Source organism: Schistocerca piceifrons, chromosome X (genome assembly GCF_021461385.2).
Source record: "Schistocerca piceifrons isolate TAMUIC-IGC-003096 chromosome X, iqSchPice1.1, whole genome shotgun sequence".
Classification (NCBI taxonomy): Eukaryota; Metazoa; Arthropoda; class Insecta; order Orthoptera; family Acrididae; genus Schistocerca; species Schistocerca piceifrons.
The window spans coordinates 447,620,638-447,648,161 of NC_060149.1; the positions used below are offsets into that span (position 1 = coordinate 447,620,638).

Below are 27,524 nucleotides of genomic sequence, written 5' to 3' on the forward strand. Positions count from 1 at the left end.
TTTATGAAAACTGACGGTGTATAAGATGAATAGGATTATTACGACGATGAAGATTACGATGAAGAAGAAAAGGATGATATGCTTCACAACTGGAAGACAGTCTCCAACAAATCGTTAGCAGGTATCAACCCAAATGAACTGTCAGAGAAATTAATATTCTTATTAGATTTGAAAGCAGGTGTAATGATTCACATGATAATGAAATACTATCTGTTGACCAGAAACTTTCAGAAACATCGATTATTATCTGAAGATAGAGGAAAAAATTAAGTGGGCAGTAAGAGCATTTGTCGCAATAAATTCAGTAGCACCGAATGGTTTTGACAAGTAAAATGGTTTGTTAATGTATACATTTTTGTACTTTGTTAACTGTGGAAAATAAATCGCTATTATTAAAAGAATGTTATGCGTTTTTTCATAATAGCAGACTTGGGTGTAACACACTTATGTAACGCTTAACAGTGCTGCTTAACCTAAAAGATTTTTATCAGTGGTGTCAATAAGTGAGCTCTGAGTATTTTAATAAGTAATAGAGACATTTTAGGTACGGCAATATTTAATGTGAAGCAGTACTGTGCTTGCAATGATGCAGCTTTTATTTTGTTCGAGATTTCGAAGAGACCTTGCATATATTACGATAAGCATGCGAGCTATGTGCATTTTAATAGGTAGCACAAAAACTTTACATGCTGAAATATTTGATTTTTCAAGCTTTATTGTGCTTGATGCAGCTTTTATTTTGTTCGAGATTTCGAAGAGACCTTGCATATATTACGATAAGCATGCGAGCTATGTGCATTTTAATAGGTAGCACAAAAACTTTACATACTGAAATATTTGATTTTTCAAGCTTTATTGTGCTTGAAAAGTGTAGTAAATCTCACATCAAATGGCAATTTTATTTATGTTGGAGATACCGTCTCTGACATTGTCTCTCAAGATGTCACGTCTCTCGTCGTCACCATCTTTGGTTGTCCCTCTCTTATGAGTGTGTGTTTACGAACAGTCCACGTCGCTCTGCAATTTAAGGCAACTTATTCCTTCCTGGAATCGAACACCTTTTTCCTCCCTTCCCTAAAAATATCGTGTTGCGCGTGTGTGTGATGGTACTTATCAGTAGTTCATTACAGGTTTCATTTTAGCAAGCCATGGTTCTAAATGCAGCTGTGGTTTTAATTTTCATTAACTGTCGTTGATGGGTTTTTTTCTTCTGGTGCGTTATCTTTGCCCTTCTCTCCTAAACTGGTGCTCAAAGGAAACAGCATCAGGTGATTATGGTACACGCATTATCAGACTAAATATGCTTTACGTATTTAGATATTAATGTAACGTAAAAATTACATTTTATGACGTATTTTAGGATATTGTGACATGATATCTGAGGCAAAGCAAATATTTTGAGCCTTACAAAGTTTTTCTTGTACTTGCCCTTAACTAGGTCCCAATTATTTTTTGCAATAACTTTTATCGATTACATTTTTCTAGTGATACATTCTGTTCACTCTCCCCTTCACCATGACATACTTTAGAGTTCATAATCATGACAGGTACATGTAGAAAATAACTGATATAAACATTGCAATAACCCACATAAACACTGAACGTTTTGCACAGTTTGAACACAGTTCGTGTATTTAGGTGCTATTTCAACCATATGATGGCTTGCAGAGTATGTATGTAGATGTAGATTACATTTTATGATGCATTTTAGAATACTGGACATCATAAATGATGTAAAGTAATTAATTTTAGCCTTACAATGTCTTTTCTTGTACTTAACCTCAACTTGGTTCCAGAAAAGCAATGTAAACATCACACTTTTGTGTTGCCGATTTTTGTAGACTTTTAGAGCATTTTTATATCATATATATGAAAAATAATAAATATAAGGCTCTTGTGTGTCTTAAACCAAGTGTGGTTCATTGAATGAACTTCGATCATATGCTCCTAGTACAGACAGCTGGTGGTGTCAGTGAAAAGAGCTTGGGTTACAGAGATCGAACTTGTGTCACTTTTAACAGTTGAGTGCTCTGTTGGTGACAGCGTGCTGTTTTTATTTCGCGTTTCCAGCGTTTTCGGAAGAGTATTTAAGATAAATCACATGTTCGAAAACTAAATATTCCTAATTTGTTATGTAATTTAATAGCAAATTCCGCTTTTGATTATTTACAGAGAAATATGTCATCTCCTCGTTCCAATATTGCATAGTCAATGATATATAGGTTCGATTGAAATTTACTAATGTACCACCGCCTTCCCTCCAACGTTCACAGCGTCTCCTCCAGTCCCACCTTGACCTGTTCACCGCATGTTGCAACCAATGGCTCCTTAAGATCAATCCCTCCAAGACCCAGGCAATCATCGTAGGCCGCACCACCCCCTCCATCCGCCTCCTGGATTTCTACCTTACCATCTATGGCCGCTCCATTGCCCTCACTCCCACCATCAAGTACCTTGGCATCACCCTCGAACGCCGTCTTTCCTGGACCCCCATCTCCTCACAGTCCAAGCCAAGGCACGTAACCGTCTCCATCTCCTCAAACTCCTCTCTGGTCGAACATGGGTATTATACCCTTCCACTATCCTACATACCTATAAGTCCCTCACCTGCCCCATCCTATGTTGTTCCCATGCCGCTTGCATCCCCCCCCCCACCTACTACAAATCTCTCCAAATCCTTGAGCACCATGCACTCTGCCTCACATATCGCATCGGTCTCCCGTCCCCCATGCGTATCCTTTATGATCTTATTTCCTTCCCACATCTCCTCCAGTTCCTTGAACGAATACAGATCTTATACGTCTCCCACAAACTGGATCTCCCCCATCCTTTGGTTTCCTCCATCCTCTCCTAGCCTGCTGCTAAGCCTGTACGACAGAGTCCCGTCTGGTCTCCATCTCCACACACTCCATGCCCTCGCCCAAGATGGCTTCCGCCAACTCCCCCTCCCGGATGATGCCCTCGCGCCCTGCCCCTCCTACCAGATCTAATCCCTCCTTCTTCCCCCCTCCTCAGGGCTCCCTCTCTCCTTCCCTCTCCCTATTCTCTTCTTCCTCCTTTTCCCCTGCTGACCAGCTTTTCACCGCCTCCCCCAGGCTTCTGGCTCCTTTCCTTCTCTCTTCCACCCCCCCTCCTCCCCCCTCCAGGTTTCCCCCTACCGTCTCCCCCCCCTCCGTTTTCTTCATCCCCTCCTACCCTTTACCCTGTGGTAGGTCCCGTTCAGTGCAGTGATTTTTAACATTTTCGTTGTGGTGTCAGTGTTGCTCCAGTGCCTTGTGCAGTACTACGTTCCACCAGCACCAACAGTGTCGCCAGCATCATTCATTTGTGTTCCCACTGTGGTTTTCTTTGTTTTCATGTCGACTGACAGTGCTCATTCTCTGTATGTGTGTGTGGCTCCAGTCTATGTTGTTTTTAAATCTACCATTTATACTCATCTACTTTTTTTCTTGCTTATTCACCAATTTATAGCATTCTATGTTATGTGTTATTTTCTCATTTGACGTTGTTTTTCTGTAACTCTCTTGGCTGAAGAGCGACATATTGTGCCACTGCCAGCCTGCCCCATTTTGGGGAGTGAAATAACAATAAAGAAAAAAGATTACTAATGTAACTGGGAGCCAGTCCATAAACAGTTTTTTGAAGTCATTAAGGCAAACATCGTTGACAACACTTTTGTTATGGCAATTCAGATGCTTTGACGTATTTTGTTTCGTGTACTTTCGAGAACAGTCCTGATGGGTTCCATTGTAACAGTAATACTAGGCCCTGGCTGGAGGAGAAGAGAGAATTGTACTTTTTTTTTTATAAGTGATCCAGGTCGATCGGATAATTGTAATTGGCTCCTGAATTTTAATACTAGGCCCTGATTGGAGAAACAAGAGGGAGAGGTGGAACATTACGCACTGTGAGTGTGTGCTGCTAACTTGGAACTTGAAGTCATTTTCATATTACGTCAGACGTATATATGTGTCGTAAATAATGTAATATGACACCATTTTTACGCCAGAGGTAAATGTCTTTCGGAAATAATTAATATCTCTTACTTTAATGCTAGGCTTAGGTAGTTTTTTACTGCATATTAGACCTACGCTCTGACTGTCTAATATTAAACGCGCGAAAGTAATTAGCTGACAGAATTCAAAGTGACGTCCTCTGATCCTCATGAGATCGATTTCTGGAATAATGGTGAGTTTCTTCAATCGGATCATTGTTTCTAAAGATCCTTCCTAAGGTCAGCACTGTTGTTTTATTTCTAGATACTGGTTTTTGTGTAGTGACTGTTAGCGTTGGATGTATCACTGGTTTCCACCATTTATCTGTCGAACTTGTTGACAGTTACGTCGTCAGTTTATAACCGTTGGTGATCTGTTTTTGTTTACTCCTATTGTAACTTGCTTTTTAATTACAGAATGTTTGTGCAGCTTCGTTACTTGTTGCACTACATTTTATTGTAAGTCTTATCAATTAACTGGGGTAGGATTACTACTTGCAGTTTGTATATTTTCGACGTATCGCCTTCTTAGCGGTTTAGTTTTCATTCCAAACTGACTGCGAATTTTGTTTTTTTTTTTTCATATATCTCCAGTGCTGCTTCTCTTATGACATCAGATATGTGTCTTCTATTAGAGCTATATTAAGTTTATACGCTTTTACTGGAGGGTCAATACAATGGTGATGTCTTTATATCTAGATATTTCCTTGAAGATGTGATTATAATGCCACGAAACCGGTCGGTAAGCACAATAAAAAGGATTCTCATACAGCTGAAGCGGTTTTCTGACTTCCAAACTCATATTGGCCCTCGCGTCTCTATACACTTATCCAAGCCGCAGATTCATCAAACACCCCCCCCCCCCCCCCCCCAGCCCGCAATTTCGGAAGTACCGACCAGTTAGTACATGAAGCTCAACTGAACTGGGCGAAGGTTCATTGAACTCTTTGACAAACAAAATCTTACTTTCAGTTTGCAAGATAGATTTTATTCACATTAATTTCCATGATAGATTAACTAATTTCTCATGAACTGCTTTTATTGATGTCAGTGCATAAAACAGTTACGTTGTGTGGCTCCAGGGTGACCCGGGCGGCGACGGCTCGCAAGGAGCGCGTCTGGGACTTGGGAGTCATCCCGTACGAAATCGACGGCAACTTCAGCGGAGGTCACAAGGCGCTCTTCAAACAAGCCATGCGCCACTGGGAGAACTTCACCTGCATCAAGTTCGTGGAACGCGTGCCGCAGGATCACCCCAACTATATTGTCTTCACAGAACGTCCTTGCGGGTGAGTCGTTGCCACTGCTTCGCTTAACGTCCCTATTATTACGAATATAATTACTGATACTATTAGGGGCTATAATCAGAATAAACCGACAAACTTGGCATAACAATAATTATTCCAAATGAAAAAATCATAAAGAACAAAGGCATTCACACATTTTTCAACTCTAAACTTGACTGCGTATTCTGCGTAATCGTTTGTTCGACAGATTACAGATTACGCAAGTAAAGCAGTGCATACCTTCTTTTTCAGATGATTGTGAGCGTATGACAATTACGATCGACAACTGCAATGTGGCATGTTCATTACAAAATAAGAAGGTTACCATTTGGAACGGACGGGCAGTGAAGACATTAGCAATATTGAAGGACAGTGAATATACGTAATTCAGACAATGGACGAAAAATCTCAAGCAATTTGCATAGTGAGATTATTCAGACTGTACTAGGTAACTCGTTGCTGCACAAAAAGTGAGCTACGAGAGGAAGGAAGATGCTATGTATTGTCCCATCGACTACACTGTTACTGGATACGGAACATTAGGTCGCATTCAAGATCAGTTTCGAAATAACGAAATAACCAAATCATAATGGTTGCATGCAAACTGAAAACTAGTTCTTCCAAAATATGAATCCACTGACCGATTTCTCTCGTTGAGAGATAAAAGGGGGTGACGGGGAGAGGGTTTAGGGAATCAATTGGACTGAAAAAACAATCACAGCAGCATTCCCGTTTTCTACCTTACAGCGCTTTTGACTGCGTATGATATATAAGTTGGAAATAATACAACTGAGTAGTATATTTACATAAGGCATTCCCTGTTACGAGGTGATTTTAGAACCAACATAAGTAGCCCTAAAGACAAACTACATTACAACTATAAAATTTACAAAAAATAGTTAATTAAGAAGATGATACCTTGATAAATTGGAACAACCAGACGTTGAGAGCTTCAAAGGAAGTATTAGACAGCGATTTACTGTAACAGAGGGAAGGAATATGACAGACAAACAATGGGTAACTTTGGGACATGAAATAGTGAAGGCAGCAGAGGATAAAATAGACAAAACGACTAACACCTAGTAGAAATGCTTTGATAACATCTGAGACATTTAATTTAAGTGACGAAATGAGAAACTAAAAAAAGGCAACAAATGAAACACACCAAATGGAATACAGACGTCTACAAATGCGACTGACAGATAGCGCAAAATTTCTAAGCAGGGCTGGCTAGAGGACACATGCAATGCTATAGAAGCATGCATAAGTAGAGGAAAATTTGTTGCTGTCAATAAGTAAACTAAAGAGATCTTTGGAGAAAAGACAAGCAGGTGTATCAGTATTGAGAACTCAGATTGCAAGCCAGTACTAAGCAAAGAAGGAAAACCTGAAATGTCGAAGGAAGACATATAATGGCTATACGAATGAGATAAACCTGAAAGCAATATTATAGAATGCGAAGAAAAGTATATAGAACGGGAAGGAGAAGTAAATGAAGACCAGATGGGAGATATAAAACTACGAGAAGGATTTCACAGAGCATCAAAGACTTTAGGCGAAACAGGGCCCTACAGTAGAAGACATTCCTCTCAATTACTGGAGGCCTTGGGAGAGCTACCCATGACAAAACCATTCCGAGATGTATGACACAGAAAAAATACCCTCAGACATCAAGAAGAATGTAATAATTCCAGTACCAAAGAGAGCAGATGCTGACAGTTGTGCATATTATTATCAATCAATAAGTAATATTACAGTCAATTTAATTCGTCATGGTTGCAAAGTACTGACACGAATGATTTACAGAAGAAAGGAGAAACTGGAGGAAGACGATCTCGGGGAATACAGGAACAAACAAAACAGTACTGACCTTGTGATGTACAGGATGTCCCAGGAGGAAAGGTCAATATTGAGGGATATGACAGAAACGAGCATACGAAGCAAAAATTCTATTAAACATGGACTCCAAAACGTGTACCTTAAGAGCTATGAGCTCTTACCAGAAAAAAATTACGAGTAAACGTGGCTCTAAAACTTGCGTTTGAACGACTGGTTAAATTCTTACAATTTTCATAAAATTTACACGTGGTACGAGGACAATTATAGGACAACAGGAGTGTTTCTTGTTGAACATTCTGGCAAACAATTAATCATTTTAGTTCTCATATTGACTTTATTACAATTTTTTTGAATATCAGTAAATTATATTTTTATTGGCGGGTCTATACTTGGAATCTATGCTGTGACTAACTATCTTACTTAAAGACATAAAAATTTAGTACACATTAACAACATGTCTGTTTAAAGAATAGACTACAATATGTTATTTCAGTGGTATGTTTTTTTTTCAGGAAATATTTACATCCGATAATCATAATTAAGGCTACTTTTTTGCAATTACTCAGTGAGCATTTTTCTAGTCTATTGTCCTCCAAAAAATTTCAGTCTTCTAGCTCAGATACATTTTTGTGCGTAAAACAAACATTTCAGAAAATGAAATTCTCGGAACCTTCAGTTCAAAGTTATACACTAAGTGACCAAAAGTATCCGGACACCCCGTAAAAACATACTTTTTCATATTAGGTACGTTGTGCTGCCACCTACTGCCAGGTACTCCATATCAGCGACCTCAGTAGTCATTAGACATCGCGAGAGAGCAGAATGGGGTGCTCCGCAGAACTCACGGGCTTCGAACGTCGTCAGGTGATTGCGTGTCACTTGTTTCATACGTCTGTACGCAATATTTCCACACTCCTAAACATACCTAGGTCCACTGTTTCCGATGTGATAGTGAAGGAGAAACGTGAAGCAACACGTACAGCCCAAAAGCGTACAGGCCAACCTCGTCTGTTGACAGACAGAGACCGCAGACTGTTGAAGAAGGTCGTAATGAGCAATAGGCAGACGTCAATCCAGACCATCACACAGGAATTCCAAACTGCATCAGGATCCACTGCAAGGACTATGGCAGTTAGTCAGTAGGTGAGAAAGCTTGGATTTCATGGTCGAGCGGCTGCTCGTAAGCCACACATCACGCCGGTAAATGCCAAACAACGTCTCGCTTGGTATAAGGAGCTTAAATGTTGGACGACTGAGTAGTGGAAAAACGTTGTGTGGAGCGACGAATCACGGGACACAATGTGGTGATCCGATGGCAGGGTGTGGGTATGGCGAATGCCCGGCGAACATCATCTGCGAGCGTGTGTAGTGCCAACAGTAAAATTTTGAGGCGGTGGTGTTATGGTGTGGTCGGATTTTTCATGGAGGGGCACCATCACGCACGGGCGTACATTGATGTTTTAAGCACCTTGTTGCTTCCCACTGTTGAAGAGCAATGCGGATGGCGATTGCATCTTTCAACACGGTTGAGCACCTGTTCATAATGCACGGCCTGTGGTTAGATAACAATAACATCCCTGTAATGGACTGGTCTCCACAGAGTCCTGACCTGAATGCTATAGAACACCTTTGGAATGTTTTGGAATGCCGACTTCGTGCCAGGCCCCATCGACCGACATCGATACCTCTCCTCAGTACAGCATTCCGTGAAGAATGGGCTGCCATTCTCCGAGAAACCTTCCAGCACCTAATTGAACGTATGCCTGCGAAAGTGGAAGCTGACATCAAGGCTAAGGGTGGGCCAACACCATATTGAATCCCAGCATCACCGATCGAGGACGCCACAAACTTCTAAATCATTTTCAGCCAAGTGTCCGGATACTTTTGATCACATAGTGTATTTGATCTATGACTCACTTCTTTTGTTCCTAATACATTCCATCTGAATAATCTTGGTTTACGTGTCCCTCTTCTTTCTTCATAAATGCAACGCTCGGTGGACTGATACTGTCAAGAAGTACCCGTGTGTATTTCTCAAGTCTTGGAAGTGCTGGTATATATATGACAGCATAAAATTTTTTGCTGCTCTTATGTATGCTATTCTAATATTTCAATTGTAATCTCTTCCTCTGCATAATCCAAAAGAATACCCAGTTTTAATTACTCCACGGAAATTACAAAACGTTTGAAGCTTTCTGGCCACAATTTTCTGCCTTCAAAATCTTCTACAATTTTAGTATCAGGTATTCCACATAGTGCACACACAGTAAAATCCTTTAGAAGCCTACACAAAGCACTCAGTCCACTAATTATGAAACTCCATTCAGTTATATTGTCTTAATCAGTTTTCTTATATGTTTCACTTTGGGTTTTCAAATATTTGAGCTTGTGTCTTGAGGCACTTGGGATCGACCTAACATCAAGTCGGTCTATAGATGCACTTCCATAGTTTCTGCTTCCTGGCCAATTACCCGACTGCCATAAATCTTACGTTTTCCAGTACCAAAACGCTTTTTGGAGGCATAATAACTTTCTAGAATGACAAAATAGTAACAACTCACACTACAGAAAAGTTGGTAAGCAAAACACCGCTCGAAAACCAAGAATATACATGGGGAAACACAAGATTATCGCAAAGCGGATCTTCTAACAGGGCAACCAACTCGAAAAACAGTTGTATTGTATATATTTCTCGAGTGGGAGTCTAATGACAACAGAGGCCCTATGTCGTGGGAAAATAGAGAAAATATGAGTGTGGCCGCACGCGGAGAGGTCTTTATGTTGGTATTTAAACAACTTCCCGATGTTCGGTTCAGCTCTTTTAACTACATTTTTGTTCAAAAAATCTAAACTTCGAGTTAAGATTAAAATTAAAATCGATTTTTTGAGGCGGATGCATAGGCAAGTGACAGTAAGACATATGAGCGCAAGTTCTGTAGAAGAGACGCATTTCACCGTAGCGAAGGTTAAAAAGAGCTCATGGTTATTGAGGCATTCTTGTTTTGGTCAATACTACCACAGCCCGAAAGATGGAAATCAAAGAGCTTGCAATAGAGGAGATTTTTTTCACAAAGTCGAAGATGAAGAAGTACTCATAGCTCTCAAGGGACGCGGTTTAGAGCCCTTGTTTACTAGGTTCTTTTGCTTCAAATGATCGTCCCTGTCATATACTGTATCTGAATATTGACCATTCCTCCTATTGAGATACTCTGTACAGCGATAAGATTGAAAAAAGGAAAATCTGCGTTTTATAGCATTTATTGATTTGGAGAAAGCCATTAACAATATGAACTGATATATTCTCTTAATTTTCAGTGTAGTAAGAATGAAACACAGGTGCCGAAATGTTATATGCAACCAATAGAAAAACCAGACTACAGTTCTAAGAGTCGAAGGTCATGAAAGAAAAGCCGTAGTTGACAAGGGATTCAGAGAGGGTTGCAACCTGTCATCGATGTCATTCAGTCTACAGACTGAGCAAGCTGTGATACAAGGAGAAAAGTGTAAAAGAAATTGAAGTTCAGGAAGAAGAAATAAAAACGTTAAGATTTGAGATGACAACTGTAATTTTGTCAGAGACGACAAATGTCTAGGAAAAACATTTTAACAGAATAGGTAATGCTCTGAAACGTGGTTAGAGGATGAACATCGAGAGAAGTAAAATGAGGATAACTGATCGTATACCAGTTAAATTAGGCGATGCTGAGGAAATTATATTAGGAAATGATAAACTAAAAGTTTTGTTATTCAGGCAGTAAAATAACCGATGATGGCCGAAGTGGATAGGACATGAATTTCAGGCTGGATATTAGAGGGAAAGCCTTTCTGAAAAAGATTAATTGCTGAACATCTAATATTATTTTTAAGTATAGGAATTTTGAAGGTTTTTTTTTTTTTTTTTTTTTTTTTTTTTTTTTTTTTTTTTTTTTTTTTTTAGCGTGTAGCCTTCTACGGAAGTGAAACGTGTACGATAATCAGTTCTGATAAGAGAAGAAGTTTTTGAAATGTGATGCTATAGAAGAATCCTGCTGGCTAACTGGGAATAGACTGAGCAACTGATTGGGACAATGAATAGTAAATTTGATAACGAAAGGAAGAGTGGAGGAGGGGTAAAAATTGTAATGGAAGACCAAGGCTCGAATACAGTAAGGTTGTTCAGATGGGTGTAGATTCCAGTATTTATTTAGAAATAAAGAGACTTTCATCCTACTGAAGACCGCAACAACAACATTCTGCCCCGAGGTCCTGGGCGTCTTGCCATGGTTCGCGCGGCTCCCTCCGTCGGAGATTCGAGTCCTCCCTCGGGCATGGGTGTGTGTGTTGTCCTTAGCGTAACTTAGTTTAAGTTAGTGTGTAAGCCTAGGGACCGACGACCTCAGCAGTTTGATCCCATAGGAACTTACCACAAATTTTCAACAACATTCTGTGTTTCAAGACTACAGTGTCCCTATCCACACAGCTACCACCGTCCAGGCATGAGGACGAATTGCATCTCCCCTCGCCACCACAGTCACCAGATCTCAACATTATTGAGCTTTTGTGGTCTGATTTGGAGAGAAGAGTGTGTGATCGCTGTCCACTACCATCGTCGTTACCTGAACTTGCCACTATTTTGCAGGAAGAATAGTACAAGGGTCCCGTGAAAACCACACAGGACCTGCACGTATCCATTCCAAACAACTGGAAGCTGTTGTGAATGCCATTTTTACTTTAAGACATCATCGAAGGGATCTATAACGATACAGTTATGATACACGTTTATTTTGATATTTATTATTCGTAGATTGTAAAACAGTTCACATCTCGCTTTTTATGTAAATAAGTGATTACTTACAGTTCTTTGCGTTTTTAGTTGGTATCTGCGCATCCTCTCATCTGGTCACATGCTGGAGGTCGCACTACCGGTCTATTCACGAAACGTAAGCATGTTTTTACGTTTCGAACATTTTTCTTCCCACTTTTCATTTTGTTTGCCCTATTGTCTATTCACGAAACGTAAGCATGTTTTTACGTTTCGAACATTTTTCTTCCCACTTTTCATTTTGTTTGCCCTTGTGACAGAAGACTGATAGTGCATCTCAACACCAAGGGCAAACAAAATGAAAAGTGGGAAGAAAAATGTTCGAAACATGAAAACATGCTTATGCTTCGGTAACGACATGGTTATGTTTCGTAAATAGAGCGGCAGTGCGACCTCCAGCAGGTGACCAGATGAGAGGAAACGCAGATGCGAACGAAAAACACGAAGAACCGTAAGTAATCACTTATTTGCATAAAAAGCGAGAAGTGAAGTGTTTTATAACCTATGAATAATACATATGAAGACAAAAGTGTATCATAACTGTACCATCATAGATCCCACTGGTGATGCCTCAAAGTGAAAAAAGGAGAAACACATCAGGGAGAATAAAACACAGTGCAACAACAGAAGGCGTATTTTATTTACAAAATATGCATTGATAAACGTTAATGAATCTCGTAGTGTGCTTTATAGCAAAACCGTACAGATCCGTAGTGTAAATCTTATCTCGGAGAGCACCAAAAAAATTCCGGCCCACTTCCCGACATAGTTTTCTGTTGGTCTTATGCAGATGCTGCTCTTTCGTGGGGAAGCGTGGGAATGGCCCACAAGCTATCAGCATCGGCAAGAACTGCGACAAGTTCGGCATCGTTGTACACGAGCTGGGCCACGTAGTCGGCTTCTGGCACGAACACACCCGCCCAGACCGCGACCACCACGTGCAGATCGTGCGCGAGAATATCATGACAGGTAAGCATTGCATTACTCATATTCTAATTAAAAATACTCTCTTACGTAGTAATAAAATTTGTTTTTCCACAATCAACCAGCCAATAAATAAACATGTAATAATACCACGTGATTCGGGCAAATGTCTGGGAAAAATTAGCCGCTCCGGTATAGCCTGGTGTCTGTAAAACTCGACATATTTTGACAAGTTCTCTTGTTTCTAGTTTGTAAGGTACACATGTTGTGCTGTGGAGGCGATCTTTATGGTTGCAACTCAAGAATACACTTCGTACACCGCGATCGCACTGTAGAAAATGTCTTTGCTCCCAGGTGACCGGTTTCAGCAGTCTTACGCTGCCATCATACGATCTTGCGGAACATTTATGGCACTTTTACAAGTTCCATAAGATCTGATGATTGCAACATAAGATTGTTGAAACCTGTCGCAGCAATAAAATTATCTATACTGTAATTGCGGCGTAGGAAGTGTGTTCTTCATTCCTAAGTTTCTAGCAATCAGTGCTTGGCTAATCTATTAATGCATTCCTACATGTTGCAACCTATAGATGAAACCTGGGCATTTACTGAAGTCTGTGTACTGTAATTTGTTCGTAATATACGATGCCTGCTGCATTAAATTATCTAGACGCAATGTATACCACGAAATTTACGTTCCACAAACTTTATACAAACATACATAATTTGGTCAGCCACCGCAGCATCTGTTTCTATGTGACGGTTAACCTCAGGAACTACTGTAGGATTTTGGTACGGTTTTAACTAAGGATATACTATTACACGAGGAATATTTGTGTGTATAATTGATAAATACAGTACTTCGTACAATCTAACTGAACTATGATGAATTATAGTGCTCCTTCGTGTTTCTCCTTCTATATGTCAAGACTAATCTCAGGGACTATTGTAGGGACTTTGAGATGGTTTCCAGTAACAGATAGGTTGAGTGACGAGGAAGGTTTGCGAATACAATTTATTACCGCTACCAAACAAGCTGTAGATACAAATAAACCCACCCAAGGAATATATTTCTATTTTGATCGGCTTTGAGTATGTTGTAGTGTAGAGCAAATGAAGACATACATCTTTTTTATACGTGCCCATAAAGCAGTTAAGCTTGTGAAACACCCCCTTGTAAAAATTTAATTTAATATTTCTGAATGAATACTGTGGAAATGGTAACACATAAAAAAAATTCAAATAGAAGTTCTGGGATTTTAATGCACGTTACAACGGCGCACCCGTATGTGTCAGAAAAGTCAAGTTTTCGAAATCTAGCTGGCCGGTGTGGCCGAGTGATTCTAGGCGCTTCAGTCCGGAACTACGCGACCGCTACGGTCGCAGGCTCGAATCCTGCCTCGGGCATGGCTAAATGGTTCAAATAGCTCTGAGCACTATGGGGCTCAACTTCTAAGGTCATCAGTCCCCTAGAACTTAGAACTACTTAAACCTAACTAACCTAAGGACATCACACACATCCATGCCCGAGGCAGGATTCGAACCTGCGACCGTAGCGGTCGCGTGGTTCCAGACTGTAGCGCCTAGAACCGCTCGGCCACCCCAGCTGGCGCCTCGGGCATGGATGTGTGTGATGTCCTTAGGTTAGTTAGGTTTAAGTAGTTCTAAGTTCTAGGGGACTGATGACCTCAGATGTTAAGTCCCATAGTGCTTAGAGCCATTTGAACCATTTTTTCGAAATCCCATTCCAGTCAGCATTTTTTGACAAGGAAAGTTCTGTGCTTCCTCATTATTGTTCACATTTACTTTAATATTACGACAGTAATGTACAAACAATTTTAAATATAACATAATTAAATCTGAAAAGGTTACAACTTGGAAACAACAGAAAAATACACAAAATGTAAAAAGAAAACAAAAAATACAATACAAAGTATTTTGGAATTCATAAATACATATAGAATAAATTTATCTGGGAAAGAATTATTAACCAATCCAATACAACAATTGGCACTGAGACGGACATATATCGGGCGGGCGTCTAGTGATATAAAGATATGACTAGCTTATTCCTGAGAAATTCATACTTGGGATAGCAATTGTATATAATGCAGGTTGGTGCTAGCGATACTACACGTTTTGCTATTAGTCAAACGTCGAAACGAAAAGCAAAATAATTTGGAGGGGGGAGGATTTTGAAAAAACGACTTTTCTGACAAATAGGTGGTGCATCTTTGTAACGCACATTAAAATCCATAGCACTTTTAAGTTTTTTACATCTGTATATTATTTTGCTCTACACTACAACAGATTAAAATGCGATCAAAAGCTAAGTTTATCCCTTGGGTAGATTTACTTGTTAGTGCTACTAGCGCGAAGCCAGGGCGGGTCGCTAGTCCAGTAATACACACCAAGACAAAAATGAAGACGCACTTCGAAGCAGTTGTCCGAATGGGACGGAAATCGGCAGATGCGATGCACGTACATGTACACGCAAACATAATATTACAGTTTCAGAAAAAATTGATGATTTATTCAAGAACAATAATTTAATAATTGAGCAGGTCAACAACGCGTTGCATCCCCTCTGGCCCTTATACAAGCAGTTACTCGACTTGGCATTGATTGTTCAATGTCCTCCTCAGGGATATCTGCCAAATTCTGTACAACTGGTCTTTTAGACAGCCAAAATTCTGAGCTGATTGGAGAGCCCTGTCCATCATGCTCCAAACTTTCTCAACTGGAGAAAGATCCGGCGACATTGCTCATCAAGATAAGATTTGGCAATTACGAAGACAAACAGTACAAACTGTCTCCGTGTGCGAGCAGTGATTATAATGCTGAAATGTAGTCCCAGGATGGCTTGCCATGAAAGGCAACAAAACGTGGCGTAGAACATCATAGATGTACCGCTGTGCTGCAAGGGTGCCACGGACGACAACCAAAGGGATCCTACTATGAAATGAAATGGACTCCCCAGACCATCACTCCAGGATGTCGGGGCAAATGGCAGGCGACAGTCAGGTTGGTGTCCTACCGTTGTCTGGGGCGTCTCCAGACACATCTTCGCTAGTCATTGGGGCTCAGTTCGAAGCGGGACTTATCGCCGAAGACAGTTCTAGTCCTGCCAGTGAGATTCCAGGCCGAAGACGTGCATGGAGACGCCCTGAATAGCAGTGGGATACCAACCTAAATGTCGTCTGCCATACGGCCCGACAACAAGGAGTGGTGGTCTGAGGTCCCATTTCTTTTCATAGCAAGATCCCTTTGGTTGTCATCCGCGGCACCCTCATAGCACAGTGGTACATCGATGATATTCTACCCCCAGTTTTGTTCCCCTTGATGGCAAGCCATCTTGGGCTTACATTTCAGCAAGATAATGTCGTCCCGGACACGGCGACAGTTTCCACTGCTTGTCCTCGTGTTTGCCAAACCTTATCTCGGCGAGCAAATTTTGGAAATTTGTGGTAAGTTCTATGGGACCAAACTGCTGAGGTCATCGGTCCCTAGGCTTACACATTGCTTAATCCAACTTAAACTAACTTACGCTAAGGACAACACACACACCCATGCCATAGAGAGGACTCGAACCTCCGACGCGGGGAGCCACGCGAACCGTGGCAAGGCGCCGTAGGCCGCACGGCTCTCGGCGAGCAAGGTCGCCGGATCTCTAGTCGGTTGAGAGAGTTTGGAGCAATGTGGGCAGGGCTCTCCAACCAGCTCGGGATTTTGACGATCTAAAGTGCGGCACGATATCCCACAGGAGACCATCCAACAATTCCATCAATTAATGCCAAGCCGAATAACTGCTTGCTAAAGATCCAGAGGTACACCAACGCGTTACTGACTTGCTCAGTTTTTGAAGCGCTTTATCTTGAATAAATCATCCAGATTTTCTAAAACTGTCGTCATCTATTTGTCTGTACATGTACATAACATGTACCGATTTCCGTTCTATTCGGATAATTGCTTCGTGGTAGGTCGTTTCTTTTGTCTTAGAGTGTACATGCAAATATGTGTTGCTACTCCTGCGAACGTGAAAACTCGGAAGTTTTCTCTAATATTACAAAGCCACGTAATTTAAAAGTTTTATTTTATGTTGGCCTTCAAAAGAATGCTATCGATGTTGGTCATTGGATTCTTTGTAATCTCTGTAATGTCGTAGACTGCGTATCACTACCAATATTGGTACCAGGGTGTAATATACATTTTGTGGCAGAGTGGGATGTTTCCCTATTATCTAACCAACACGTGTTGAGGAACATACGGCTCAACATTCTGCGTCGTATAAGTCATGACATATGGATAAAATCATGGACTCACTCAACTGAGGAAACTGATTGATTTCGAAATGTCATTATTGTAGAGGTACATGGGTTCAGACATTCTGTCTAAAAGTTTTCACATATGTTATGCTTATCCAGGTAACGATAAAGATGGAACTGAAAAGGGAGCATTAACTGTAATCATTGCTTTCGTGAATCTAAGAAGTTAACTGGTAGAAACTGCGAAACTACATATATTCCAAGTAAATATTGAAATTGCTGTCAAATATTGCAGAGGACGATCGTTGCAGCTCGTATACAGAGGTCAATTACAGCAAGATCCGCCGATAGTGCATAGGGATCGGTTCCTATCAAAGGGCACGGCCGACTTCCTTCCCCGTCCTTTCCTACCCCGATGGGACCAATGACCTCGGTGCTGTGTAAGGGCCATCGTTCACAAGAATTTTTCATTCTGTTCCATAGAACAGAGAGGTGTAAGGTGGTTTTATGGGGAGGTGAATGACTGCACCCAGCGAGCGGCGAGCGGCAAGAGGTGCGGCCACCGTGCCGGCCATTGTGGCCGAGCGGTTCTAGGCGCTACAGTTTGGAACCGCGCGACCGCTACGGTTGCAGGTTCGAATCCTGCCTCGGGTATGGATGTGTGTGATGTCCTTAGGATAGTTAGGTTTAAGTAGTTCTAAGTTCTAGGGGACTGATGTCCTGAGAAGTTAAATCCCATAGTGCTCAGAGCCATTTGAATTTTGCGCCCACCGTATTGTCGGAAGACGGCTGCTGTGCTTGGGGTGCGACCTGCTACATCTTGACAGGAGGCAGGCTGCTGCTCGAGTAGATCGGCGGCTCACAGCGCTGTGGCACCGAGTCCGGTGGGCAGAATTAGTGCAGGAAGCAGGTACCCCGGCAGGGATTCGAACCCGTTATTGTGGCTGGTGGCTCCATATCGTTGCCTGGTGTGTCGTAGCCCCTGCGTCCTGATGGTACTGCTGGACTGAGAATTACACTGCTATGGAATCAACGGTCATTTACACCAGACAGCAATGCACTTAGTAACTTTCTCAGGAACACCACTGAAATCCTGGTGCTGGAGACATTACCATGCCTGTGCCATGATGGTACTGCGAGTAAGGCTACCCATCTGACAATATTTTCACATGGTTGTTGCCTCAATCCAAATGTCAACAGACGTCGTTCACCGGCTGATAATGCAATGTTCCACCACACATTCTCACAAATTTTACTCTTAACTTGGTAGCGACACTACACATCTATTGTTCTGCAAAATGCTACACTGGGTAGACTATTCTCTGTCATTCTTGCTGTACGGCCCTCCCAGTTCAATCTTCTCTTCTTCAGCACTTCGCCGACGTTATGAGTTTTGTACATCTGTCTTAATTCTTTGCCCTCTGCAGTATTTGGCAAAAATGTTTTACTTCGCATTTTATGTTAAACCAAATTTTGTTAGGTCGCTTTCTGTTTCATGTAATTTTGGTTGGTTGGTTGGTTGGCTGGCTGATTCGAGGGAGGGGTTCGAACAGCGAGATAGTCGGTCCCTTCGGGTTAGGAAAGGATGAGAAAGGAAGTCGACCGTGCCCTTTCATAGGAAACATCCCGGCATTTACCCGAAACGATTTAGGGAAATCACGGAAAACCTAAATCAGGATCCGTCGTCCTCCCCGGAAGCGAGTCCAATGTGCTAACCACGGCTCCACCTCACTCTGTCTGTAATTTTGTTACTTTAGATTCCTTTTTTAAGGCTTTCTTTTAAGTTTTCTCTTCACCAGATTTCCTATGTTGTATTTAGCTAGTTCCATTCTATTTCTAGTTAGTTTTCCTACAAAAAAATATCTGAAAGCATTTATATTGTTAAGTGGATCAAATTACAAGTTTCTCTGCAAATTTTCGGACAAAAGGCCGTCCATGCTTTCTGCCAATGCCAAACCTGACACGGTTCGTAAGCTCACATATAGGGTCGCAAACTACAGGAAAAGGAGTAAAGCAGTGCAGAAAGGGAAATATCTTTCATTAGTGGAAGTCATGTTTACACACTAATGAGCTGAAACATTTTCATCACTGTCTACCGCGAGGTTGTATACCCCTGGTAGTGCTGAGGGCTCGTGACGCGATAAGAGAAGTATATGACGGAACAGAAACGAGTGGAGATTCATTATAGTGACAATACGTGAATCAAATGCGAAAATCCGTCGACTTAAGTGACTTTCACAAAAGACAGATTGTTGTGGCCCAGTGCCTGGGAGCGAGAATCTCGGAAATGGCAAAACTGGCCGGTCGTTCGCGTGCTACTGTCGTGAGCAGCTATGGAGAGTGGTTGAAGAACTCTGAAACCACGAGCAGGCGACAAGGAGTTGGACGTCCATACCTCATCAAAGAAAATAGGGATCAGAGGCTTTCCCGCTGTCTAAAGCGGGATAGGCGGCGATCTGTGGCAGTTCTGACGACAGAGTACAGTGTTGGCCCAGGCACAAGTGTTTTGTTGCGCGCCGTTCAGCGTACAACGCAGCAGAGGACCCCTACGTGTTCCCACGTTGATCCAACAACATCGCCAATTATGATTACAGTGCCCATGACATCAGCGAGATTGGACAACGGATCAATGGAATCATGTCGCCTGGTCGGGTAAATCATATTTATTGTTAAATCAGGTTGCTGGTCGTGTTCAGATACTCTGTCATCCGAAACATGCAGCGAGCTACGGACGTACGTCGGTGGGAGCAGTATTATGTAATGGGGTACATTCACGTGGGCTTCCACAGGACCTGCGGTAGTAATCGAAGCCATCATGACAGCTGTGGACTACGTGAACTTTACTAGGGGCCACCTGTAACACCTTAAGCTTGATGTCTTCCCCAGCAGCGATGGCATCCTCCATCAGGATAACTGCCAGTGTCACAACGCCAGACTTGTGCTGCAATGGTGTGAGTAGCATGATAATAAACTCACATTGATGTTTTGGCCCTCAAATTCGGCTTATCTGAATCCGATGAAACCCAGCTGAGACGCTATCGGGCGCTAACTTCGCGCTCACAAACAAACCGGCCGTGAATTGCGGCAAGGGTGGACCATCTTCTGGCACTGGACAAAATGTCCATTTAGCAGCTTGGTTTTCGACTATTATACTTTGTTGCCTTTATATTTATTTAGATAGGCGAACATGAGAGTAATGCCCTTTCGCTGGATCTCTTCCACTATTCTAACAAATACACTGGTGTTCAAAACATAAGGACGACGGTAATTTTCACATTATGAGTCACTGCCAAGTGCAATAGCTCTATGGAACTTCGATCAGTCATAGAAAGAATTGTTACAATATAGCTTAGAAGGTAACTGAAAGAGATATGCAATGAGACGAACGGAAATGTCAAATACGAAAATTACACATTTCACCCCCATCCGTAATAGTCCCCTGGACATTAAGAAAGGCTGGGCATTGTTCGTAATAGGTGTGTGATCACCATGCACACCAATGCACGCTCTGTAACTTGCTCTCATGCTGGCCACAAGGTTGGTAAGAAGTTCTTGTGTTAGGCGTTCCATTCCACCACCAACGCTGTTGACAACACTGCTAGCTTGTCATTGGTGTATGTGGTCGTGGTGCAGTACGTCTCCCCAACGCATCGCACACGTCTTCGATGGTATTTAAGTCGGGGGAACGGGCAGGCTAGCCCATTTGCCGAATATCCTTTCATTCCAAGAGCTCCTTCAACTGGACTGTTATATGCGGCCGCGCATTGTCATCCATAAAAATGAAGTTGTGGTCGAATGCACCCTGGAAAGAGGAGAGTACAGTTTTCCAATAACGTTGACCCGTAAAGGTACCGCGTTCAAAGATTTGGAGGCCAGTACGCCCATGCAACATTATGCCTCCCCGCACCATAGCAGCTGGACCACCAAAACGACATGTTCAACAATACTGGACATACCCTAATAAGGCGAGAGGCGGGAAGATGTAAATCACCGAGGAACATTGTCGAATATGACCGTTTTGGTGGAGCACATGTTATTATGTGGGGAGACATAGTGTTGCATGGGTATACTGGCCTCAAAATCTTTGAACATGGCAGACTCACCGCTGAACGTTATTGTGACACTGTACTCCTTCCTCACTAGCGTCTTTTCAGGGGTGCATTCGGCTCTGACTTCGGTTTTGTAGATAACAATGAGCGACCACATCGCACAGCCCGGGTGGAGGAGTTCTTGAAACGAGACGATAATCGGTGAATGGACTGGCTTGTCCGATCCCCCAACTTAAAGCCTATCGAGCACGTATGGTATACCTTTCGGAAACGTGTTGTAGCACGTCCGTGTGCACCACCGACCATTCAGCAGTTCTCAGCCGCGCTGGTGGAAGAATGGGAGGCCCTGCCACAAGAACTCCTTTCTATCCTTGTCGCCGGAATGAGGGCACGTCGCAGATCATACATTGCCGTCTGTGGTGATCACGCACCCTATTAAGACCCATGTCCGGCCTTTTGTATTGTTCAGCGGACCATCATGATCGCGATAACTTCAGCGTAATTCGTGTCTTTGAAAGAAAGTGTCATTTCTGTTCGTCTCATTCCTTTTAGTCACCTTGGAATGCAATTGTAGTTATAGCTGTTATATAACTGGATGACGTTTTGAAAACTTATAACCGAAAGACTGCAAAATCTGCAAAGCTTAATCTTTCTAAGAAACGAGCGAGGTACCATAGTTTCATTTTGATCAGTTCCTTATATTTAGCTCTATTTGATTTTCGAGGAGCTGAAAAACATGTCCAAAAAGTATAGAACACTAGAGTACTCCAATTTGTAGAAAATCTTTCTAGTGACACCCTATCAGATCTTATCGGCGGGAGTATTAAATTGTAATATAGTCTTCTGTATGCACTGCAGCATTCGCCACTACTGAAAACAATGAAAAGCGGGTTCACCCTATTGCGTATTATCATCGCTCAGAATGTTATTTTAAACGTCCCTGAACTGTTCTAACTTAACTACTTAGATGACTAACCCCGTGTAAAAATGTTTCACTGAGTAAGATTTGCCATGGCTTAGTTCCTATGGATAAGCAAATACCTTATTTCAGAATCTTCCTCATAAGCTGTTCGTTTTTTGCGCTGCTTTATCTCATGTAATTGCAGGTTGGGCTCTGCAAACAAATCAACCACTCTTATCCTATTCTAATAAATATCAAGCGGTATTTTTATTTCAGTGATCTCACACGTCTCTCAGGTTTGTTGTGACACAGGCACATTCTTTAGTTAAGATTAGCTTGACTCGTTCGTATTTCACATTATCGATGAGGTTTGACAACGAAAGCCCGAAGAAACATGGCGACAAAAATCATCCAGACATAATTTGGCTGGCCTCTCTGTGTACCTAACGAGTGCTAATGTGTCGTAGAATGAAATGGATGCGATGCGCTGGCCCACGCATGCGCTCTTCATACACACGCAGGGGCTCCAGTGGCGCCGACCCGCACTGAGAGGATCCATCGCTCCTGCTTAACCTACTTCGGAGTGGTTGACGATATCTTATGAGGCAATCAAGGCGTTTACTCCGATATCAGAATTGACTGCCTGCGCCCGCTATCACGTAGCATTAGTCCAAGTGTAGCTCGGAGCCTCATGGCTCACTGCGGTTTCCCGTAAATTCTCACAGTGGCTGTGCCTGAGCTGTTTTACTTTTATTCTTCCATACGCTTGATTACAAATATTTAAGGAACTATTCTATTTATATTGTCAGTAACAAACTTAAGGAAAAAACTGTAGGTGTTTTATTGCAATACGTTCGTGATGTCACTGATATAAAGTGCCCAGCACTGTAATTTGTTTGTGTTGAATGGTAATGTTTATAGGCGAAAGCAGTTCGATAGTTCATTTCAGTTTTTGCTAGTAGAATTTCTCCACGTCATTTACCTATTTTAAACTTATCACTGTACTTTTCAAAGTTGCAATTGTAGCTGACTATTAATTGGCTCGTACAGACTCTGCAATGCGATTTACTTTTCTATTTCTATTGATACATTTCTTTGCCTAGTCATGGCAGATGTCGTTCCACAGTACGTACTATATGAAAGTACGTTAATTTCTCTTACCTGATGATATTAAACGTAGTATAGTATTTCCATATGCAGCACTGCTTCTGCATATTAGACTTTTATTCAGGGGTAATCGTTTTTCGTTATTTTGGTCTTTATTTGGAAGACTGATTTGATGCAACTCTCCACGCTGACTATCCCGTACAAGCCTCTGTATCTCTGCCTGACTACTACAACCTACATACATTTGAACCTACTTCCCGTAATCAATTTTAGGTCTTCTTCTACAATTTTAGCCGCCCCCCTCACAGTTCCCTTCACTGCCAAATTAAGTATTCCTTGATATCTCAATATGTGTCATATCAACCTTCCATTCTTTTAGTCGAGTTGTTCCATAAATTTCTTTACTCAGCACTACTGATCGGTCCACCAATCTCATCTTCAGCATTCTTCTGTAGAACCACATTTCAAAACCTTCTATTTCCTTCTTGTCTGAACTGTTTACCGTCCATGTGACACTTTCGTAGAAGGCTTCACTCCAGACTTACCTCCAGAAAAGACTTCCTAATATGATCTGATAGGGTGTCACTAGAAAGATTTTCTACAAATTGGAGTACTCTTGTGTTCTATACTTGTTGGACATGTTTTTCAGCTCCTCGAAAATCAAATAGAGCTAAATATAAGGAACTGATCAAAATGAATAATTCTATATTAACAAATCACCTTTCTTCAGAACTTTTTTTATATTGGCCGTGTGCATTTTAAATCCTCTCTACTTCGGTCTTCATCAGTTACTTCGCTAGTCAAATAGCAAAATTCATACACTACTTTTATTGTCTCATTTCCTAACCTAACTCCCTCAGCACCATCTAATTTAATTCGACTATATTCCACCACCTTTGTTGTGTTTTTGTCGAATTTAAACTCACAATCCCTTTTCAAGACACTTTTCATTCCGTTCAACTGAGCTTTCAAATCCTTGGTCGCTTCTGACTTAATTACAATGTCATTAGCAAACTTTAATGTTTTTATGTGCATCAGATTAAGCTTATCCGCTACTGATGTTTGGAATCCGTAACTGTGTCTTCTTGCTAATTTTTAAATACCTTTCCTAATCTCTTTTAAGTACATGCTGTAGATGACGTTTCGCTCTCTGTATATTATACATGATTATTTCATGCAGTATATTCCAGTCAACATTGTCAAAAGCTTTGTCTAAATTTACAAGTGATATAAACGCAGATTTATCTTCCTTTAGTCTATCTTCTAAGATAAATCATAGGGTCAGTATTGCCTTGTTTGTTTCTACATTTCTCCGAAACGTAAACTGATCTTTGTCGAAGTCAGCTTCTATTAGTTCATTTTTCGAATTCTTCTATAAATGATTCGTGTTATCATTTTGCATCCATTACTTATTAAATTGATGGTTCGGTAATATTCACAACTCTATTCTTTGGAATTGGAATTATTACGAAGGTCGTCTTGAAAAGAAAGAACGTTTTGGCGTAACCAAACAAAGACGAAAGACATCAACGCAAAACTTTATTTACAAAGTTACAGCACCTTACTCTATTGTTCAATATAGCCGCCACAGCTATCAAGACACTTATTGTAATGTGAGGACAATTTCTTCATTCGCATGTTGTACTCTTCTACAGCCAAAGATTTGAGTGGGGATGCCGCTGCTCATATCTGGTGGTCATCCTTTACAACCCAAAAATTTCTTCAAGTTAGGAATTAAGTTATAATCATTTGGTACCTTGTCAGGACTGTAGGGAGGATGTCCAAAAATTCCCGACTCAAGACGGTGAAGTTCATGCTGTTTTCATGTTGATATATGAGGCCGCACATTGTCATGAATGAAAAATGGTTCAAATGGCTCTGAGCACTATGGGACTTAACTACTGTGGTCATCAGTCCCCTAGAACTTAGAACTACTTAAACCTAACTAACCTAAGGACATCACACACATCCATTCCCGAGGCAGGATTCGAACCTGCGACCGTAGCGGTCACGTGGTTCCAGACTTTAGCGCCTATAACCGCACGGCCACTCCGGCAGGCATCATGAATGAAAAACGCTTTAACTGACAACATTCCATGTCTCCTAGAGTAGAATGCGTGGAATGTCCTTGGCAAAGTAAGAACTTCAGCGTGGTAAGTGGGATATTTCTGGACATCCTGCTTACAGCCCTGACTTGGCACGAAGTGTATATCACTTATTCCCTAACCTGAAGGAATATTTGGATAGAAATCTGGTCTCAAATGATGAAGACCTCAAACAAGCAGTGACATCCGGACTCAAATCTTTGGCGGTAGAGGAGTACGACATGGGAATGGAAAATATGGTCCCACGTTACAATAAATGCCTTGACAGCTACAGCGATTACATTGAAAAATAGAGTAAGGTCCTGTAAATTTGTAAATAAAGATTTCTGTTGGTATCTTTCGTGTTTATTTAGCTATGCCACCCTAGTACATTCATACTGAAGTCGGACAGTATTTCACCGGTCTCATACGTCTTGCATATCAGGTGTAATAATTTTTATCGTGATATGTTCTTTCAAAGACCTCTATAATTCTCAAATTCTCCTCGCTGTATCGTACAGTATCTCCCTTCTCATCCTCATCTACCATAGACATGTATGCTTCTACAACATTGTATTTCTCCTCTGGCCATTCCTGCTTTTGTCATTTTGCACTTCCTGTTAATTACATTTCTTTACATATGTATTCCGTTCTGCGTATTTCACGTTCTACATTTTGTATTTTCTCCTTCGTCTATTTATTTAAATATCTCATGTGCTGTCTAAGGATTTCTACTATGCCTTGTCCGTTTTGCCTGTTTGATCCTCTACTGGCGTCGCTATTTCATATCTCAAAGCTACCCATTGCTTATCTATTGTATTCCTTTGCCCTGTTTCAGTCAATCGTTGCCTCACACTCCCTTTGAAACTCTCCACAACCTCTAGTTACTTTAACTTATCCAGATCACATACTGTTATTTTCCCAGTTTTCTTTAGTTCATGCCCAATAAATTACTCTCAAAGTCTACACCGGCTTCTTGAAATATTTCTTGGCTAAAACCTGGTTTCAAAATATTAGTCTTACCATTATTTGTACTCTACACTGATTACACCACTTGGTGTGCTCCATTGCCATATCAACAATTCCTTGATTTTCGTAAACTCAACATTTTCTTGTTTTTGATGTGTGTATATCTAGTTACTTTTAAGCCAGTTTCTCAATTCGAATTATGCAGGAATCGTTGCAATGAAATACATTTTCATGTCAAAAAACGCGTAGTTCCTATACTGAAATTTTCGCTTGTGACCTATCGCAATCACTGTTGGACTGAATCCTTTCCAGTGGCTCGGTTCTGCCTACAATCGCAGAACTGAAATAGTTTAGAGCGAATCACAATTTAATTCAACCGATAACGGATGCACTTTTGTTATGAGCCAGTTGCCAAGCTGAATGATCGTTAACGGCTATTGTACGAGAAATTCTGTCGAAAAGTCTCATTAACGGCGTATCGAGGCTTCCACATCTCTAGTTTTAAAGAAAGAACGCATTATATCATTTTATCCTTTTCACTGCACAAGATAACATTAGAGGTTCACGAAATTCTAAAACAATATCCTTACGTCCTTTTGAAATGTGCTCTCTGGTATTGTTCTCGCATATTTTACTTTACAAAACGACGACCTTCAATCACTTTGTGCTGTTTGTATTTGATAAGCTCAGATCAGAAATCCAAGAAATAATAAAAATATACTAGCGATAAGGTCTATCAAAATATCTACTGCCGACATTTCTGCTTCAGTGATTACCTACTGATGAGCGAATTTCAGTTTTTCATTGAAGTTCTTCGTTAAAGTCAGGCTTTAGTTTGTATTCCACTCGTTGTTGAAACAGTCATTATCTGCTACCTCTTCAGTGGAACCAATTTCTGCCTGTCTGATCTGTTGAGAGCCACCAATGCCAAGATAGGTAACTCAGCAGTAGAGCACTAAGTTTGTACTATTGGAGGAATAAGATTCGAAGCTATTGTTACACATCTGTCAGAAAAATAAAACTTTCAAAAATTTGGGGAAACATGCATTTGATTTGGCACGTTTACTCTGTTATCTTATGCCTAATTCGCACAATGTGTGAATCAGAACTGGTCAGATCGTAAGTCTATTAAGCTGCCAGACTGTAATGAGGTAAACTGAACGCTTTCAAATGCCACTAGACATTTCCCTTGCATCAACAGACAATAGATGTGTGTCAATGAACACGAACAAGGAAACAAATCAGTACCACCTGATCTTATATACACACAACAGCAGTCAGAATGAAGTCTTATAGCCATTCTGA

The 27,524-nt window shown here is 41.2% G+C and overlaps 1 protein-coding gene across 1 annotated transcript in view; it reads left to right on the forward strand.

Annotated features, from left to right (window-relative positions):
- Positions 1–27,524, forward strand: part of LOC124721889 (tolloid-like protein 1) — a 577,505-nt gene that overhangs the window by 307,963 nt on the left and 242,018 nt on the right. The window contains exons 3-4 of the mRNA XM_047247042.1: positions 5,077–5,283; positions 12,711–12,889. Coding sequence (XP_047102998.1) covers positions 5,077–5,283; positions 12,711–12,889 — 386 coding nt within the window. The remainder of the gene's footprint in view (positions 1–5,076; positions 5,284–12,710; positions 12,890–27,524) is intronic.